Source organism: Physella acuta, unplaced genomic scaffold, assembly GCF_028476545.2.
Source record: "Physella acuta isolate Inbredline_101_S28 unplaced genomic scaffold, ASM2847654v3 ptg000720l, whole genome shotgun sequence".
NCBI classification, from domain to species: domain Eukaryota; kingdom Metazoa; phylum Mollusca; class Gastropoda; family Physidae; genus Physella; species Physella acuta.
The window spans coordinates 452501-471781 of record NW_026732238.1 but is presented as its reverse complement, the minus strand read 5'-3'; the positions used below and the strand labels follow the sequence as shown (position 1 = coordinate 471781).

General features: G+C 33.2%; 2 protein-coding genes across 2 annotated transcripts in view; one reads left to right on the top strand and one right to left on the bottom strand.

The window, feature by feature from the left end:
* Positions 1 to 9: 9 nt before the first annotated feature.
* On the top strand, positions 10 to 8088 carry LOC131949920 (uncharacterized). The gene is made up of 8 exons (XM_059311883.1): positions 10 to 40; positions 515 to 586; positions 1072 to 1122; positions 3518 to 3566; positions 5481 to 5611; positions 5714 to 5789; positions 6592 to 6728; positions 7470 to 8088. Exons 2-8 carry the CDS (start codon positions 553 to 555, stop codon positions 7538 to 7540), a joined length of 549 nt encoding a protein of 182 aa, XP_059167866.1. The 5' UTR covers positions 10 to 40; positions 515 to 552; the 3' UTR covers positions 7541 to 8088.
* The window catches only part of LOC131949941 (serine/arginine-rich splicing factor 6-like), a 15323-nt gene continuing 3588 nt past the window's right edge, over positions 7547 to 19281 (bottom strand). The window contains exon 2 of the mRNA XM_059311903.1: positions 7547 to 7584. Coding sequence (XP_059167886.1) covers positions 7547 to 7584 — 38 coding nt within the window. The remainder of the gene's footprint in view (positions 7585 to 19281) is intronic.

The window sequence follows — 19281 nt, the reverse complement described above, 5'->3', positions numbered from 1 at the left end:
GCCAGTTTGCTACCTTGGTTTTGCTGCTCCTCTACTGAAGGTATGTCGCTTTAACCATTCATTGTTTACACTGGTTATCTTGCACGTTGGATTAATACACGTACATTTTTAATGGGGTTTAGTTAAAGTTACTTGCTTGTTTTCCAGTATGATTTGAGTTATATTCCCACAAATGTCTCTCTCTCTCTCTCTCTATCTCTCTCTCTCTCTCTCGCGCGCGCTCTTACTATCTCAAACACAGACACATATGCACACTTTCTTTCAAATGACAAAAATATCTCAAGGCAAAAGTTGTCATCATATATTTGACAAATCTACTCAAGCAAGATATATCAGACAAAAAATATTTTGTTTTAACAGGATTTAAGATTTTTTTTGTCTGTTAATGGGATATATATTTCAAAATTGACGTTTTAAATATATTGCTATTTAAATATAATAATATCAGTCGGGACGAGTTGCTGAAAGAAATAATATAACTTTTTATGAGGCTTTGAAAAATATTTTCTAATAGCAAACAAGATCTGTTGGATACTGTTAAACATTTCTAAAATGAAAACTTCTGGCATTTACCTAGCTATTGTAGGTAAGTTAAAAGAAAATACGAATTTACTTTTAAGTGGAAACTATGTCATTAAATATCCGTTAAATATCAACACAGCAGCTTGTTGATAGGTACACAACGATTTAGAATTAAATGTACAGCAGGTAGAATCTGTGAAGTACAGGTGCCACTCTCATGCCAGACGAACGGAGGTGAAGTAGAGTTTATTTTCTACTCTGGCCTGGAGCTTATTACATAAGGAGCGTGGTCAGCCATATGCCAAGCAGCCTTTACTGTTCACTAATGTTAGTTAACTACATTTGATAGTTTAGGTGCACTCTACGCGGCTTCGTTTAATTTTTTAAAATTGTTCTTCTCGTTTGTAGACTATACACACACAACACACACACACAATCAAACAAACACACACACATAAAAACACACATATATATATATATATATATATATATATATATATATATATATATATATATATATATATATATATATATTTGATTCATTTCTAGCACTTGTATCTATGACTGCATGGTCGCAAGCTGAAGCGTTAACTAAAACTGGTAATTTAATAGTTAAATTCAATTACTTAAAACTCAATTACTAAAATACATAAATTATTAAATAAGCATTTTTAAAAGTAGATGATATTGATCATCAGTCAATTGCTTAATACTGTTTAATATACACAATTCTGAATGCACCATTATGACATAATGTTAACTTTGTCTTATTGTATTTGCATAAAAGCATAATTTTATATGTATATATATATAAATACTAGCGTACCCGATCCCCGCGCGTTGCCGCGGGGATAGAAGAAAGTTTGACGAAATATATTAGGATTTCACCAACGCGTTATCAATTATAATTATATGTTCTTAGACGCGTGACCTTCTTTTCTAAAAATGAGTTATTTAAATGTAAACAATGCCTGTTGTTGGATCATAAATATCAGGACACGGGTTTACCTACACTACGGCATGAAAACCTTGAGTGTACATTAATCACTCACCGAAATAATTTGGTAACACACTTCGGTGACCGCTTCTGTGTCAGAGCGTAGAGGGGCGTTCTCAGGGCCCCCACCCCCCCTCCCCCCGATTACACTACCGCATAGGCGCGGCGTACGACCCCTGGCTCCTTAAAAGTAATAGGCGCCATCGTGCCAAATAGCATCCTGTTAATAATGATGCAGATTTCATCATTCGCTAAAGTGCCACAAATGAACAGGCTTTTTTTTCTTTAACACTTAAAAACGTATTTGACGTGTTTTAAACATCAGTGTGACTGATGCAATATGCTAGCGTTACTAATGGTCTATTATTAGATGCTCGATCTCAATTTCTGACTGGATTGTCTAATAGTAGATGCTTATTGCATCATTCTCAAAGTGACGAAACTCTACAGTAGGCTCTCAAAAAGTTATTTTTTCATCTTTCGCAAGGTGACGAAAACGGACAGAAGGATTTCCTTCGCGTTACAAAGTTATTTTTAGAAGCCTGTTGTAGTTTTACCGCTGAATATAGTAGTACACCTTACTCGCTATGCAGGACGCTCGATTAACGGATGCCAAGTGCCAACATAGTCGCTCTAAAACTCTGGGCGCCAAACCGTTGTTGACGAAAATTGTACCCTCCTTGGCGCCGCCCATAAGAAATTTTAGGTGTTTTTTTCACAGAAATATTCTCGAGAGTATTCTCATCTACTTTCCAAAGTTTTATGGCACTCAGATGAACCGCATTCGAGTTTTATTTTTATAAACCGTATATGGTGAAAAATCGCAACCTCCCGTGGCGCCGCCCTTGAGAAATTAAAAAGGATTTTTTTTACAGAACCATTCCCTGAAATGCTCTAATAAACTAACCAAAGTTTGACGGTGATTGGATGAACAGTGTGAATCTGCAATCGACTCTTATTTTTTATATACCGTTTATAGAGAGAAAGCAAATCGCGCCATACCTGAGCGCCACCCCTGCGAATTTGAAAATGTATTTTAAGCAGAATCCTCCCCAGGAACATTCTCAACATATTCCCAAAGTTTGATGGCGATCGTGTGAACGATGTCACTGCAATTCACTTTTATTATTTTTATATACCGTATATAGAGAAAAATCGGACCCTCCCGTGGCGCCGCCCTTGTGATATTAAAAATGATTTTTTTTTACAGAACCCTTCCCTAGAGTGTTATTATGAACTCCCCAAAGTCTAATGGCTATCAGATGAACGATGTCAAACCAAAATTGACTTTTTATTTTTATATACCGTATATAGAGAAAAACAAATCGCGCTCTGCCGGGGCGCCACCCCTGCGAATTTGAAATTTGTTTTTCGCAGAAACCTCCCCAGGAATATTCTCAACAACTTCCCAAAGTTTCACGGCGATGTGATGAGAGGTGTAGTAATGCATAAAGGACAAACACACAAACACACAAACACACATACATTGCTTTATATATATATATATATATATATATATATATATATATATATATATATATATATATATATATATATATATATATATATATATATATATATATATATATATATATATATATATATACTACTGTGCTTATACTTTGGCAGTATGTCAAAAGCCGCTGTATTGATATGATTATTTATTGTTACGAGCATGATTTTTTACACTTCTGTGCATTTGTTTTGGCAGGATCAAGTATTGGTAGCCTAACGTTCTTATCAAATACATTATATATATATATATATATATATATATATATATATATATATATATATATATATATATATATATATATATATATATATATATATATATATATATATATATATATATATATATATATATATATATATATATATATATATATATATATATATATATATATATATATATATATATATATATATATATATATATATATATATATATATATATATATATAGCCTACATATACACAATAAATATATATACTGTAGCTTATTGCGACGTTCAAGCTTGTCATATACCAGAAAAATATTCTTGCAGGTGTGTATAATTTTAAAATAAACCGGGCGTGATCTCCCCTAACCTTTTTGGAATATTCTTATTCAACACTACGGGAAAGGCAGCTCGGGATATAGACATGATTTTTTAATCCATGTTTTATTACTTAAACTTTTTAAAATAGAATAGAAAGAAATTGCGCACCATGAACGGCAAAAAATCTGTGTATAATAGTATTGAATATTATTAGTGCTTTACTAGACTACTCGTTATCATTGAATACCTTTGGGTTTTGGGTGTCATCCATAAATGAAATCACGCCTGTCAATTATCATCACTAAATAACCAGACCCCACATTCAAAAAGACGATACACCTCAGACGTTTTTGTCTTTTAAAAACACCGATTTTGACTGAGCATGGGCCTGACCACACTATCCCTTCATATGCTGACGTCACAGTTGAACTCTACACCTACCCAGCTCTACTTCACCTGCCTAGTGTCCCGCCAAGTCGCAGATAACATGTTTTCATCGTTTAAAAAATATTCCGGCCGAGTATGGCTCTGACCACACTATCCACGTATATGCTGAGGACAAAGAAACAGATGAAAACTACTTTACCTGCATTTTATCCCGCTAGGTTCCAATAAGAAGCTTATTATTCACATCTAAAAAAAATTGGACAAAAATCATTAACATTGACATGACTTGTCTCGAACCCATGCCACTCGCATGGGAACCTAATACATTAATATCTTAGATATCTTGACTCGTAACTACTTAATTCTAGATCTATAAATTTTTCTTCCTTCGACAGCTGATTTGTAGAATTCTGGATCTAGAGAAATTAATTGTATACTAAAAGAACTGTTGTAAATTGTAAATAGTGTTGGATTCTAATAAAAATAGCAAACGGACGTATCTTTAAAGCTATAGCCGACAGAAAATTAGTTTTATAACGCGTTTAACTTTTGAATAGGCACCACAATCTTCGATGGAAGCTGCCATTATTGTTATAAAAAGTAAAAATAAATCATGTGACGTCTCTATAGGTAAAGTCATTGTTCTGAAATTTTACCAGTAATGTGGTTGATCTACCAATGAATATATCAATACATTAATTAGCATCTATAAATTAATTTGTGATTAAAAGTTTGTTTAAAAAAAAAATTTTCTACCTAATTACGTATTATACAGCTCTACAGATAGTGCAGATTCTCTCCTGTAACAAAACGGACAAACAAAAAAACAAAAACAAAAAAATAATCAAACAATAAACAAACTCGAGTTTTAGTAGTATATAGATACATTCACATGCGTTTCTTGAAAAATCGGAAATAGCGTAAATTACTACTTAGGTCAACGGAAATTACTCAAAGTTAAACAAAAGGCAGAAAGTTAAATCTTTCACTTACATGTGAAAGTTGATTTATCTATCTTAAACAGTACTCAAGTTATAGGCTCTTAAAAATTTAAAGTAGAATAAGTGGCATTTCTGTTTACCGGAAATTGCTGAAAAGTTGACACAGAACTACAAAGTTGATATAATACTTGTATATGAAATTTCATCAACCCAGCTGTAACGGCACTCAAGTTATCGTGTTTACAGACACACATACACACTTACACATATACACACATACACACACACATACATACGGACAAGATTGCAAAATGATTTTTTCCTACTAAGAGAGGTGTAAAACGTCGAGATTTGCAAACATCTAGATTTTTTTGCACCATTACAATACTTTCTCTATAGGCCTACTTCGTATACGAGAAAATAAAATTGATTATTGCATCGCATCGCATCGCATCGCATTGCATTGCATTTATTTTAATTTCATTGCATTGCATAAAATGCAATGAATTTGCTGTGCATTGCATTGGATTGCATAAAATTGCATTCCATAAAACAGCATTGCATACCATTGCATTTTTTTTCTTTTGTACAGTCAGGGTTTGATATACATCAGATGTCTCACTAATAACGTGATACATAAAAACTGCAACATCATACACAAATCTTTAGCCGAAGTCCTGATAATGGAGACAAACAGAGACTTGCAAAAATTGGGCTGCAATAGTAAGAGTTTACAATTATAGAGATACATTTTTCTTTATAAAGATCTCAAAATGGTTGTTTTAAAAGAAATGACATCAAAAATTAAAATTAATTTGTTTCCAGGAACGACAACAAGTGGTGGAAAATGTGATTTGAACTCCTGCGTTTATCCCTTCATCAACTCCACATCTTTCTGCGAGTGAGTCAAAGAAAGCTGTAAAGTCTTTTTAGATTGGATGTTTTTGACAAAATTAACAAAATTTGTAATTATTATAGTAAATATATTTTTACTTTCTCGCATATACGAAGTATAGAGAAAGTATTGTAATCGTGCAAAAAAAGAAATCGAGATTTTTACAAATCTCGACGTTTTACACCTCACTGATACGGAAAAACATAATTTTGCAATCTTGTCCGTATGTCTGTGTGTCTGTGTGTCTGTGTGTGTGTTTGTGTGTCTGTGTGTCTGTGTGTGTCTGTGTGTAAACACGATTACTTGAGTACCGTTACAGCTAATTTGATGAAATTTCATATTTAAGTATTTTATCAAAATCGTAGATCCGTATCAACTTTTGAGTGATTTCCGATAACCGGAAGTGGTACTTTTTCTACTTTGAATTTTTCAAAAGCCTATAACTTGAGTACTATTTCAGATAGATAAATGAAATTTCACATGTAAGTAAAAGATCTAATTTTCTACCTTCTGTCAAATTTTGAGTAATTTCCGTTATAAAAAGTTTAAGTAATTAAAAATGGATTACAAACATTGTCCTGAGTTGCCATCCCTCGTAGTTTTATACTAAAATATTCGGGAAAGTTTAGGGGAGATAACTACCGGTATATTTTTCGAGTAAAATACATTTTATAAAGAGACATGATAGATATAAGCTATAGTTAGAAAGACCGGGTTTAAGGTGGGGAGTGGGATGAATATGAGTTTGTTGTAAAATATCTAAAGGTCTACGGCGAACATAATGAAAGTATTGTTTTTCTTTTATTAGAGAAGCCTCTGAGTACGTGAGCTGCATACAAGCAATCCTCTTCGATGTCGAAAATTGTCATTGGGAACAGAGGAAAACCGGATATCTCATGAATTATGTACTCGCAAGTGATGTGGTGTTCAACAAAATGTGCTTAGGTATTTTCTAAAGCCATTTCCATACGTCCTTATACTTTAAGGTTATTTTATGTTATTTTATGTTATTTTGCATGTGTCCGAAATGGGACGTCATGAACTAGCGGTAGCGAGCTATGTGCCTAACCAAACTGATGTGTGTTCGAATCCAAGTTCAATTCAGTACACCCAGCTGTAAGCGGTACCTAACTCACGTTAGGGAAAGTAAAGGCGGCTGGGCATAATGCTGACCACACTATATCCTGATGTCATATGCCGAGGTATCTAAAACAGATAAATTCTGCTTCAACTACCCCTTGTGTCTTGAGCAAGAATAGGAAAAAGATAATGATCCGAATAGCCTCTATTCCGATGGTTTATCAACTATGTGGAGAAATGGGGCCTGATACATGGGAAACATCTTGCCCTTCTCATCTTACTGCCCGGATCTTGAGCTTGGATTCCCATATGTCTTTTATAATTAAACATGCAAGATGCACCAGAAATGTGTTAGCCAAAAAACAAATTGTCATTTGATAGCGACTTATCACTGTCTTGTAACTTTATGGAATTAGCTTAGGTAAATTACCCAAAGCATATCAAGCTGGAGAGAATTGTCAATGTCATAATACTTAGCAAGGCGTACGCGTGAATTATTAATACGGTTATACATAAACAACATAAATTTACTAGTATACCATATAGGAATAAAGTTTAGTGTGAAGATTTTTTTCTATAATACTTTTTTTTCTTCTTTTATTTAAGATGTCCCGACCCCGGATCAGAAGAAGAATGGCAACAAGCCGTTTTGTATTATGGATTGCCTTAACGCGTAGGTCAAGTCATACATCAATGAGAAGAGAGCTCAAAAATGTCTTTTCTGTGTAACAAAATATTATTTTAGTATTACTCTTAACTTTTCATAAACTAATCATAGTTAAATAACATGCAATTAAACATTATTGTATTACTAAAACAATTAGACCATATTGCCAACGTAAATATAATACACTGTGCGTTAGCTAGTTTAGCTTGAATAAGTCCAAAGTCAATATTTAAAAAAAATCAACAATATAAATACTAATTGCTAATTATTAAAAATCTTTCATATTTTTTAAAACCATTTAATTAACAACTAATTATAGATTTTTTAAAGGTAATTGTTGTGTTTTGTAATGAAACAGTTTTTTTTAAAACCACAATGAAAAGTACATAAATAAAATCTTTTTATAATATTTTATAATATCTATATAAGTAAAAAAAAAAGCTTTAGTTCAAGGGTAAGTTTAGTTTCAAAATGATTCTAATGAAATCTTTTCTGTTTTTTTTTATTATACATTAATTAAATCTTCAAGAACTATCATAAGACAAATCTATTTTTTTTTAAAAATAAAAACAAATTTCAAGGAATGACGTTTTTATTTTTACACGTTTTTCGATACAATATTTGTTGGTTCATTATTTTTAATTTAAAATAATGCCGTAATTAAATAAAAAAATGAAAAAACAAAAAAAAAACAAACGTTAACCAGCGGTTATAGGAACAGCGAGTTTGGAAGGTATAGACGAAACAAAACAAAATTAACATAGCGAAAATGACAATATGTTAATTAAGAAAAAGGAGCAAGGAAAAATGCACAAAGATAAAGGTGCGTCAGCAGAAGAAGGAAGACAGAACATTGCTTAAACAGACTGATAACTGACGCCAGAGGAAGTGAGTTAAATAAAAGCTTGTAAAAAGGAAGTTATTGGAACCCTTATCATTCGAATTAATCTTAAGTGGACGCGACTTCCATTGTTTAGCAATTAGATGCGACGACTTTCTCTTAGGTTGAGAGTGGCACATCTTGACTTGACATTAGCTAGCCCAAGCAGAGGCGTAGCGAGGGGGGGCGGGGGGGGGGGGTACATATGTACCCGGGCGCCAACCTTAGGGGGCGCCAAAATGGGTTGTAAAAAAATCAAAACCTTATTTTCGCTGCAGTTTTGCATTATAAATATTTTAAAAAATATATGGGGGAGGGGTGCAAGTTGAAAGCTTGAGGGGGTGGGGGGGGTGCAAATTGCAAATTGAAAGGTTGTTCCCGATGCTGGCGCCAAATTGAAAGTTTGTCCCGGGGCACTGGGAAGAGTCTCTACACCTACTAGCTCAAGGTGAGTAGAGTCGTACAGACAGCATGTCGTCTTCTAAATGACCTCACCCACAACGCCCAGCTTATACTAGACTTGATGTTGTAAAGTGACAGGAAGTAACATCTGGGTCAGATTACTATGCAATTTTAAAACTACGTTACAAAACATTAGCTTGTAAGTAGACAGACGTATTACAGAACAAAACCACACTTCGGCACCTAACTGCTGTTAAAATCTGGGTCAGATACACCAATATTAATTAAAAATATAGTATTTTACTATACCATTTTATAACTAAGCTACAAAACATTAGCTCGTAAGTAGACAGACACATTACATAACAAAAGCACACATCGGCACCTAATTGCTGTTAAAGACATTAGGAAAGTCTAACTTTTGCGTATTATTTGAAGCGGTCATTGTCAATGTTAAATCCATTGGTGTCTTTAATAAAACACGTGAAGATTTATTTGCCGATGTTGTACCCTCAACCACCAACCCCATACCATTTCACACAATATCAGGCGCACCCCCACCACCACCAAATGACCTCACACCTCAGCTTTCCTTTCCCACACTAAAACATTTTATTAGCTGCTTGGAAATGTTAACACAGAACGTTTAATCACATCACCCAGGAAAATCGTTCAATTTGTATTATAATTATTTCTAAACCAATAATGATTTTCGAATAATATGAAATAACTGATAAAATTTAGATTTAAAACACTAATGCAAAAAAAAAGAGTATGATGTCATACTTTCATACACCCGACCTCTTTAAGAATATATATGTTAACCTGACTACCGTTGTCTTCATAATAGAATACTCTAAAAAAAATTTTTTTTCAAAGGAAACGCTTTCAATAAACTTACACCATATAAATGACAAATGGATAAATGCAGTCAACTCTTCTGCCAATAGCTTGAAACAATGCTGTTATTCTCAGAGAATTTGTATCAAACTCAAATGCCATAGTTTCCTCCAACACTTTTTTGTGGTGCTTGCAAATATTGCTGCGATTACAATTTTTGTGCTAACCGACATCCTGAGGTCAGGACTACACGCACACATATGAAGACCACCTTCTACGTTCTCACAAGGGGAAGAAAGTTGAGCCCGAGTGACATTGCATATGTACTACTTAAAGAACATAAGGTGTCACAAAAAACTATATACATCTTTTCTTTTAATTCCTCATATAAAGCCCGAGCCTTATGCAAAATAAAATAAAAAATATTTAACATGGCAATTGCAATTGTGTGTTTTTATGTGGTTTTTTTACTTTCTCGTATATACGAAGTATAGAGAAAGTCTTGTAATCGTGCAAAAAAAAAAAATCGAGATTTTTGCAAATCTCGACGTTTTACATCTCACTGATACGGAAAAACATAATTTTGCAATCTTGTCCGTATGTCTGTGTGTCCGTGTGTGTGTGTGTCCGTGTGTAAACACGATAACTTGAGTACCGTTACAGCTAGGTTGATGAAATTTCATATACAAGTATTATATCAAAATCGTAGATCCGTATCAACTTTTGAGCGATTTCGGATAACCGGAAGTGGTACTTTTTCTACTTTGAATTTTTCAAAAGCCTATAACTTGAGTACTATTTCAGATAGATAAATGAAATTTCACATGTAAGTAAAAGATCTAATTCTCTACCTTCTGTTAAATTTTGAGTAATTTCCGTTGACCGGAAGTAGTACTTTACGCTACTTCCGATTTCTCAAAAAACTAATGTAAATTTATAAAGTACTAATACTATTGCGCACTATTATACACACCTTTATTAGGCGTTCGCTTGGTGCGCAATTGTTTTTTACTGAGATTCTATTCTATTTTTAAAAGTTTCAGTATTTAAAATGGATTAACGATCATAACTATATCCCCAGTTACCATCCCCTGTTGTTTTATATAAGAATATTCGAGAAAGTTTAGGGGAGATCACTACCGGTTTATTTTAGCGTGTGGTGTTTTTACAATTCACAATTATGTGTGTATGTTCTTTCAGGGTGGGTGTTTGAATATTTGCATACGTGCGTGTATTACTGTATGTTATGTGTGCTAGTTTTTTTTTAATGAAGTGTGCATGAGTGAGTAATTGTTCGTGTTAATGAAAGGTTAAAATGTATTTTTCTTTGAATATAACTTATTCCCAATCTTTATCATTACACAGACTATATGATGGTAAAAAGATAGCAAAACCCTTTACTTATCTCTGCGTAACGGATTTGTTCTTGATGTTGTTTCCTGTGATAAGGATTTATTTTTGCCTGGTCGCTTCTATTAGCAGTGAAAGGCAAGACGGAAGGTAAAAGCGTGGAGGGAATGTTCATTGTTTGTTAGCATTGCAATATTCAATAGTTTAATTTTGTTCAGTACTAACTAAAATTAAGATAAGCCTTGAATAACTGGATTTGAAGTTTTACGGGGGGAAAAAAGCATACTCAGTTTTTTTAAATGTCGTTTTAATTCATTATAAAAGGATGTGATTTCAGCTTCGGTTTTTACTTTACAGCTAGAAGCCAACACATGTTAATCGTATGGTAATATACTTAAGACTTTTATTACATGTGCATCAGAAGCACACATCAATTAAGCAAATATAATTGACGGAATGTTTTTGTAAATTTACGAAAATATTTTGACGTTGATCTTGCAAATCTTACAATTTTCGTGTTAGTGTCGAAATTCTCCCGCGTTCTGTTTGATTGATGTTGATTGCTTTAGTAAACCTGTATATTAGCGATTCGTCAATGATTAATAGATCAACATTTTCTTAATCACTATGTGTTAACTTGCTTCCTTTAAAAAACTAATGTAACCAGCAATTTAAAGTACAAATTATTTTCTTATTTATTTATATTTAAACTGTCTGATTTTCTTTTACTGTTCTAATTTTGTCTTTTGATAATCGATGTGTATGTTAATGAAAGACAGTATATTTTTATCATCAGATTACAATCAAGTGACGATTTTCTCCATCATCACAATGAAGATTTATATCTTGCCTTTGTTAGCTTTTGTCTCACAAGTTTATTCACAAGGTATTTTGAAATATATAAAATACATTTGCATACATAATATACCACTGATTTTTCAGTAAAAATTAAACTGACTTACTGATATTTGATAGTTTATAAATAATTAGTTAAGGTGTACCTTAATACTAAGTTATGTCTTTTAATTCTAATGATAAACCCAACGAAAAGTTTTAATCTAAATACAAGGGCGAGTTAAAGGCTACTTCTATTGAACTTTAACACCTGCCCAAATATCGAAAAAATACGTCTTTCGGGTCTAATACCTCAACGAGGTTGTGAAAATAGACAGAGGGCCAACACCGCCGATACTGAATAGAGTCCCCCAATACACATTCTGAAACCACTAACACCCCGAAAACCAACAATACCCTAAGAAAGCACTAGAACAATAGTAATCTGTTTGAATTATGATGTAAACTCATTAAACTCATATTTCATTATCTCTTTATAAAAACAGCAATATCCCAGAAAAAAATACCCGCCCAATCAAACATAATTTCGTGATTAAGTAATTATCGTGAACATGTCATGTCGATTCTATCTCAAATTATGGTGTTTTAAGCTAAAATAGTAAAACTCTTTGCAATATTGCAATGTCCTTAATATTATTTACAACGTCCTGTACACTATCAATTAATTCGAACTCTAGACGTTTGGACTTGTCACTTGCAACAAAACACTCAATCATGTTGTACCTCAAGGATCAATCTTGTTTCTTTAAAAATAAGTAAAACACAGACAAAGCACATCTTTAAATTCTTAAAAATTCTTTTGTTTCAGCAACATGCATCTACAAAAGTGCACCGGAGTCTAAAATTGCGTGCTATGAGTTATTCCAACAAGCTAAGACGTGGCATGAAGCAGAGGTTATTTAAATGTTTAGTAAATAAAATGAATAAAAGTATTATAAAGTTAAAGTTAAATTTAGTTTGGTGTAACCTTACTAAAGCTATATACTTGTATGATTAAAATTAAAAGCAAAACGATAAGAATTAAGTATAGGTCTTATATTATGTTGTGAAACGTAAACTTATCAATGAACTCCATATGTAAAGGAAAATATTTTCCATATATGAGCGCCCAGGCTTTTAATTTGAGTCATACAAGCATATAGCTTAAGTAGGGCTACACCGTTCCAATTTTTTTTGTGTGCATTGTTTTCATTCGTGACTTTTGTTTTTCTTTATTTATTAATGTAACAAACGTCTTTTTCTTTAAACAAATAAATATATATTTCCACTTTTAGTTATTTGTTTAAAAAGAAGTTGACAGTAGGCCTACTTATGAAAATATTCAAATTTTTGCATTAAAATCCGACCTGTAGCTTGTGATCTCTTGGGTTACGTGACCTTAATTAGTTCGTGGTCGATCATTCGCGAGTAATTTTATTTTTACAAATCTACCCTTGTATTGTTGAATATAATAACTTTAAATTATATATTAATGACCTATCGTCTTCCTTATTAGATACAAATTGAATATACGTACTTAATCGGACAGTGGGAAGCGGGTTAAATTGATATTACAAGATTTTACGAAGGCACACACAAAATCGCGTGCACACACACACACACATACACACACACACACACACACTCTCTCTCTCAACCACCCACAATAATATTGAGCATGATAAATAAAAGCATTTTAGGGTTGTGGTACAATAACGCACTAAAAGTAGAAAATGAATGATTTTCTATATATATATATATATATATATATATATATATATATATATATATATATATATATATACATATATATATATATATGTATAATACACTACTATTTAAATAACTATAAAGAAAAGCCTTGGTCTCTTCCTAAATAATAGTAAAGGTACCCAATAGATAGTAAAGGGATCCACGCTTTTTCTTATAGTTATTTAAATAATAGTGTAATATTATATAATTACAGAAAATCATTTATTTACTACTTCTTTGAGCATTATTACATTAAATCTTTTTATTAAAACGTTTTTTTATGAATTTTTAAATTTTTAAAATCATTTAATGTGCAAGAAAGTGTTTGTGAGATCATTCACGCTTTATTGGTTTCAGTGTTTCTTCCAGACTTTTTTCTCCGGGGGGGGGGCACTTGAAATTTTCGGGGGGGGGGGGGGGGCGGTAGACTTTCTTCGGGGGGGCGGACACTGTTAAAAGTATATATTTTCTATATAAATTATATAAAATTCATTTCGTTCGGGGGGGCGATAAAAATTTTTTGGGGGGGCTTCGGCCCCCCCCGAAGAGATGCCTGGAAGAAACTCTGATTGGTTTGCCTGAAGAGTTTTATAGTATCAATTATTTTTTTAAAATTACATTTTATTTTAAAGAAATATTGCTCGAATTTGAAAGGAAAATGGACATTGGCCAAATTTCTGTCAAGATCTGAGTATGAACATATCAATGCTTTAAAGAGACAAGTTGCTCGAGGTAAGTGATTACAGAAATACTGGCCTAAATCTTTAGAAGATATGGCTGGAGGGTAGAGAACTCAACTGCTAACGAGAAAGTATCGAGGTCTGAATTCGGACGCCGAAAGATCCACCAGAAGCGCCCGATGCGATTTATAATTATAATAAGGATAGTGATAGTGATAGTGATAGTGATCGCGATCGTGATCGTAATCGTGATCGTTATCGTGATAGTGATGGTGATGGTGATGGTGATGGTGATGGTGATGGTGATGGTGTTGGTGATGGTGATGGTGATGGTGATGGTGATGGTGATGGTGATGGTGATGGTGATGGTGATGGTGATGGTGATGGTGATAGTGATAGTGATAGTGATAGTGATAGTGATAGTGATAGTGATAGTGATAGTGATAGTGATAGTGATAGTGATAGTGATAGTGATAGTGATAGTGATAGTGATAGTGATAGTGATAGTGATAGTGATAGTGATAGTGATAGTGATAGTGATAGTGATAGTGATAGTGATAGTGACAGTGACAGCGACAGCGACAGTGACAGCGACAGTGACGTCGACGTCGATGGTGCTGGTGCTGGTGATGGAGATGGAGATGACGATGGTGATGGTGATCGAGATGGAGATGGAGATGGAGATAGCGATTGTGATAAGGATTATGATAGATATGGATAGAGATCAAGATAAAGCAATTAGTTTAATATAAACAGACATTTAAATAAAATTGTTATATGTTCTTTAAACCAGTGAGGTGCCAAATACATGATGCTAATATAACTATAAAAAAGCGGGGTTTGGAAACTGATAGGTAAATCTTTAAAAATGGGTACAAACTATAATAAATACAATACTTACCTATTCGTTTAAGCTACAAAGACAGCGTTAAAGAGATCGCATTTATACTTTTTTTCCGACCAAACACCCACAGTAAAATTCTATAAGCTAATCACGTTGTAAAGCGTGTATGCTACTATTATTATCCTAACTTTTCAAGTGTAATGTGTACATTTTTTTACTTCAAAAAGTCTGGCTGGGCGCTAATTATCTACCACGTACAAGACAATGGTTGTGGACGGATGGAACACAGGCTAATTTGACGGAATTCTGGGATAAAAACGAACCCAACAATCGAGATGGCAATGAATACTGTATTGAATCAAATCCTGGTGGGAAGCTGAATGATCTAACTTGCAACGTATCTCTCCGTTTCGTTTGCATGAACGAAACCAGTAAATACATTACATTTCCCCCTGTTTTATCCAAGTTGTATTGCCGTCATGTCTATGTCTATGTCTATGTCTATGTCTATGTCTATGTCTATGTCTATGTCTATGTCTATGTCTATGTCTATGTCTATGTCTATGTCTATGTCTATGTCTATGTCTATGTCTATGTCTATGTCTATGTCTATGTCTATGTCTATGTCTATGTCTATGTCTATGTCTATGTCTATGTCTATGTCTATGTCTATGTCTATGTCTATGTCTATGTCTATGTCTATGTCTATGTCTATGTCTATGTCTATGTCTATGTCTATGTCTATGTCTATGTCTATGTCTATGTCTATGTCTATGTCTATGTCTATGTCTATGTCTATGTCTATGTCTATGTCTATGTCTATGTCTATGTCTATGTCTATGTCTATGTCTATGTCTATGTCTATGTCTATGTCTATGTCTATGTCTATGTCTATGTCTATGTCTATGTCTATGTCTATGTCTATGTCTATGTCTATGTCTATGTCTATGTCTATGTCTATGTCTATGTCTATGTCTATGTCTATGTCTATGTCTATGTCTATGTCTATGTCTATGTCTATGTCTATGTCTATGTCTATGTCTATGTCTATGTCTATGTCTATGTCTATGTCTATGTCTATGTCTATGTCTATGTCTATGTCTATGTCTATGTCTATGTCTATGTCTATGTCTATGTCTATGTCTATGTCTATGTCTATGTCTATGTCTATGTCTATGTCTATGTCTATGTCTATGTCTATGTCTATGTCTATGTCTATGTCTATGTCTATGTCTATGTCTATGTCTATGTCTATGTCTATGTCTATGTCTATGTCTATGTCTATGTCTATGTCTATGTCTATGTCTATGTCTATGTCTATGTCTATGTCTATGTCTATGTCTATGTCTATGTCTATGTCTATGTCTATGTCTATGTCTATGTCTATGTCTATGTCTATGTCTATGTCTATGTCTATGTCTATGTCTATGTCTATGTCTATGTCTATGTCTATGTCTATGTCTATGTCTATGTCTATGTCTATGTCTATGTCTATGTCTATGTCTATGTCTATGTCTATGTCTATGTCTATGTCTATGTCTATGTCTATGTCTATGTCTATGTCTATGTCTATGTCTATGTCTATGTCTATGTCTATGTCTATGTCTATGTCTATGTCTATGTCTATGTCTATGTCTATGTCTATGTCTATGTCTATGTCTATGTCTATGTCTATGTCTATGTCTATGTCTATGTCTATGTCTATGTCTATGTCTATGTCTATGTCTATGTCTATGTCTATGTCTATGTCTATGTCTATGTCTATGTCTATGTCTATGTCTATGTCTATGTCTATGTCTATGTCTATGTCTATGTCTATGTCTATGTCTATGTCTATGTCTATGTCTATGTCTATGTCTATGTCTATGTCTATGTCTATGTCTATGTCTATGTCTATGTCTATGTCTATGTCTATGTCTATGTCTATGTCTATGTCTATGTCTATGTCTATGTCTATGTCTATGTCTATGTCTATGTCTATGTCTATGTCTATGTCTATGTCTATGTCTATGTCTATGTCTATGTCTATGTCTATGTCTATGTCTATGTCTATGTCTATGTCTATGTCTATGTCTATGTCTATGTCTATGTCTATGTCTATGTCTATGTCTATGTCTATGTCTATGTCTATGTCTATGTCTATGTCTATGTCTATGTCTATGTCTATGTCTATGTCTATGTCTATGTCTATGTCTATGTCTATGTCTATGTCTATGTCTATGTCTATGTCTATGTCTATGTCTATGTCTATGTCTATGTCTATGTCTATGTCTATGTCTATGTCTATGTCTATGTCTATGTCTATGTCTATGTCTATGTCTATGTCTATGTCTATGTCTATGTCTATGTCTATGTCTATGTCTATGTCTATGTCTATGTCTATGTCTATGTCTATGTCTATGTCTATGTCTATGTCTATGTCTATGTCTATGTCTATGTCTATGTCTATGTCTATGTCTATGTCTATGTCTATGTCTATGTCTATGTCTATGTCTATGTCTATGTCTATGTCTATGTCTATGTCTATGTCTATGTCTATGTCTATGTCTATGTCTATGTCTATGTCTATGTCTATGTCTATGTCTATGTCTATGTCTATGTCTATGTCTATGTCTATGTCTATGTCTATGTCTATGTCTATGTCTATGTCTATGTCTATGTCTATGTCTATGTCTATGTCTATGTCTATGTCTATGTCTATGTCTATGTCTATGTCTATGTCTATGTCTATGTCTATGTCTATGTCTATGTCTATGTCTATGTCTATGTCTATGTCTATGTCTATGTCTATGTCTATGTCTATGTCTATGTCTATGTCTATGTCTATGTCTATGTCTATGTCTATGTCTATGTCTATGTCTATGTCTATGTCTATGTCTATGTCTATGTCTATGTCTATGTCTATGTCTATGTCTATGTCTATGTCTATGTCTATGTCTATGTCTATGTCTATGTCTATGTCTATGTCTATGTCTATGTCTATGTCTATGTCTATGTCTATGTCTATGTCTATGTCTATGTCTATGTCTATGTCTATGTCTATGTCTATGTCTATGTCTATGTCTATGTCTATGTCTATGTCTATGTCTATGTCTATGTCTATGTCTATGTCTATGTCTATGTCTATGTCTATGTCTATGTCTATGTCTATGTCTATGTCTATGTCTATGTCTATGTCTATGTCTATGTCTATGTCTATGTCTATGTCTATGTCTATGTCTATGTCTATGTCTATGTCTATGTCTATGTCTATGTCTATGTCTATGTCTATGTCTATGTCTATGTCTATGTCTATGTCTATGTCTATGTCTATGTCTATGTCTATGTCTATGTCTATGTCTATGTCTATGTCTATGTCTATGTCTATGTCTATGTCTATGTCTATGTCTATGTCTATGTCTATGTCTATGTCTATGTCTATGTCTATGTCTATGTCTATGTCTATGTCTATGTCTATGTCTATGTCTATGTCTATGTCTATGTCTATGTCTATGTCTATGTCTATGTCTATGTCTATGTCTATGTCTATGTCTATGTCTATGTCTATGTCTATGTCTATGTCTATGTCTATGTCTATGTCTATGTCTATGTCTATGTCTATGTCTATGTCTATGTCTATGTCTATGTCTATGTCTATGTCTATGTCTATGTCTATGTCTATGTCTATGTCTATGTCTATGTCTATGTCTATGTCTATGTCTATGTCTATGTCTATGTCTATGTCTATGTCTATGTCTATGTCTATGTCTATGTCTATGTCTATGTCTATGTCTATGTCTATGTCTATGTCTATGTCTATGTCTATGTCTATGTCTATGTCTATGTCTATGTCTATGTCTATGTCTATGTCTATGTCTATGTCTATGTCTATGTCTATGTCTATGTCTATGTCTATGTCTATGTCTATGTCTATGTCTATGTCTATGTCTATGTCTATGTCTATGTCTATGTCTATGTCTATGTCTATGTCTATGTCTATGTCTATGTCTATGTCTATGTCTATGTCTATGTCTATGTCTATGTCTATGTCTATGTCTATGTCTATGTCTATGTCTATGTCTATGTCTATGTCTATGTCTATGTCTATGTCTATGTCTATGTCTATGTCTATGTCTATGTCTATGTCTATGTCTATGTCTATGTCTATGTCTATGTCTATGTCTATGTCT